This window comes from Lycium barbarum, chromosome 4 (genome assembly GCF_019175385.1).
Source record: "Lycium barbarum isolate Lr01 chromosome 4, ASM1917538v2, whole genome shotgun sequence".
In the NCBI taxonomy this organism is placed as follows: Eukaryota; Viridiplantae; Streptophyta; class Magnoliopsida; order Solanales; family Solanaceae; genus Lycium; species Lycium barbarum.
Window position 1 is genome coordinate 45,778,093 of NC_083340.1, and position 1,809 is coordinate 45,779,901.

At 38.5% G+C, this 1,809-nt stretch overlaps 1 protein-coding gene across 1 annotated transcript; it reads right to left on the reverse strand.

Moving 5' to 3' along the window:
* Window positions 1-260: 260 nt before the first annotated feature.
* Window positions 261-1,439, reverse strand: LOC132637458 (uncharacterized). The gene is made up of 2 exons (XM_060354539.1): window positions 1,253-1,439; window positions 261-1,096 (listed from the first exon to the last, which is right to left on the reverse strand). The coding sequence occupies exons 1-2, from the start codon at window positions 1,437-1,439 to the stop codon at window positions 261-263; spliced, it is 1,023 nt and encodes a 340-aa protein (XP_060210522.1).
* Window positions 1,440-1,809: the final 370 nt, after the last annotated feature.

The window sequence follows — 1,809 nt, forward strand, 5'->3', positions numbered from 1 at the left end:
CTTGTTGAAACTCCTACAGCTGGAATGCTGGTGCTTCTGACATGTTTTTGTTTATTTGTTGCCTGTTTCAATCTCTGCACACTTCTAGGAGATAAATCTGCCTCATGTGCTATATCATCAATGTTCTGAATTAAATCTTCCTCATCTTGGCTATTGAGATCATCTTGGTCTTGTATCTCATCTTGCTTTCCATGATGTGCACTTTCTACTTGTTCCACAGGAAAGTTGGCAGACTTAATACTCTCTGGTGGACTTGTGACTTATTTTCCTTCTTTTCCTTCATTATCCTCCACTTCCTCATCTGATATAGGAGTCTCATCTTGATCAGGATCCTCCTGCAGCACTTCACCTGACTTATCTTCTTCCTCCAAGTTTTTGTGGATTAAGGTGTCACCAGTTTCTTCTAAATCATGTTCCTTCTCTTGTCTAACTGTAGTACTTGAATTCACCTTAGACACCTGTTGAGACAAGATCTCCCTTTTATCATTGAGTTGTTTACCAAAGTTCTTCTCAATCCATGCCTTTGCTGATATCCTCTCCACCTGATTTGATTCATCCATCTGCTTTTCCTTTGATTCTTCCATCTGCTTTTCCTTGACCCTATCATTAGTGTCTACAATTTGCTGCACTGTAACAATCTGATTTGAAGCATCAGACACCTTTGCTTCTACCATCCTTCCATCTGAAGACTTCTTCATATCAGTCAAATCTTTTATATCCTCATCTGTATTCTGCAGTGCTACATATTGATTATTTTGCAGAGTTTGATTCTCCTTCGGTCTCCAAGAATTTTCATCATATTTACCTCTATGAAAGTGCCTGTTATTCCTTTGTTTTCCTTTCTTCTCCTTGAATCCATCATTATCATTAACCTCTGCATGTTGCACCTTATCTTCTGATTCCTTCCCTTTCATTATGTTAGCATTAGGCCCTTTGTAATCCTTACTCTCAGACCTGCTGTTTTTTGCATTCTTTTGATCCTTATTCTTCCTTTGATCTTCCTTACTGTTTTCCTCCTGTTCTTTGTCTGAACTTTGTTCTTCATCCTTGGGATACAATTCTGGATGAATGACATAGCAATCTTGCTCATTATGCCCTTGAAGTTTGCAGTTTTTTCAGTACTTAGGAACATAATCGTAATTGATCTTTATCCATTTGTCCACAATCTCCCCAGTACTCTTCTTTTTCATCTATATATTTATTCTCTTTGGGAATTCTCCAAGCAAGTCTACTTCTACCTTCACTCTCGCACAACTTAGCCTGGTTTTATTGGCTGTGGCCATATCAACTTGTAGGGGCTTCCCAACAGCAGATGCTAGTGAAAAAACTGCTTCTTTCACAAAATAGTTTGGAGGTAATGATGGGAATGATATCCATGCAATTGCAATCTTCGTTTCCTCCTCTGGATCAAACCATGGATCCCATTTGAATGTACGCATGGGATAGGACCAGTTCTTATACATAATGTAAGATGCAGGTTTGGACAATAAGGTCACGTAATCTTCTAAAGAAGAAGCACGTATTAGTACATACCTATTGCTCAAAAAACTGATAATAGACTCTCCTTTCAAACCACACTGCTTTGGAATTAAGGTTCTCAAATCATTCACGTCAGGCCATCCATATGAGAATTTCCCAACGACAGCATATTATAGTTTTTCCTTAATAATCATCTGCTCAATCTCCTCTTCATCCCATACTACCATGGGCTCTCCATGCAAATATGTGATGTTTTTCATGGGTAGTGAAGGACTATACGTAGTAGTAGAAGTAGTAGGATTAAGGGGTGTTGCATAAGTTTGGTTCGAT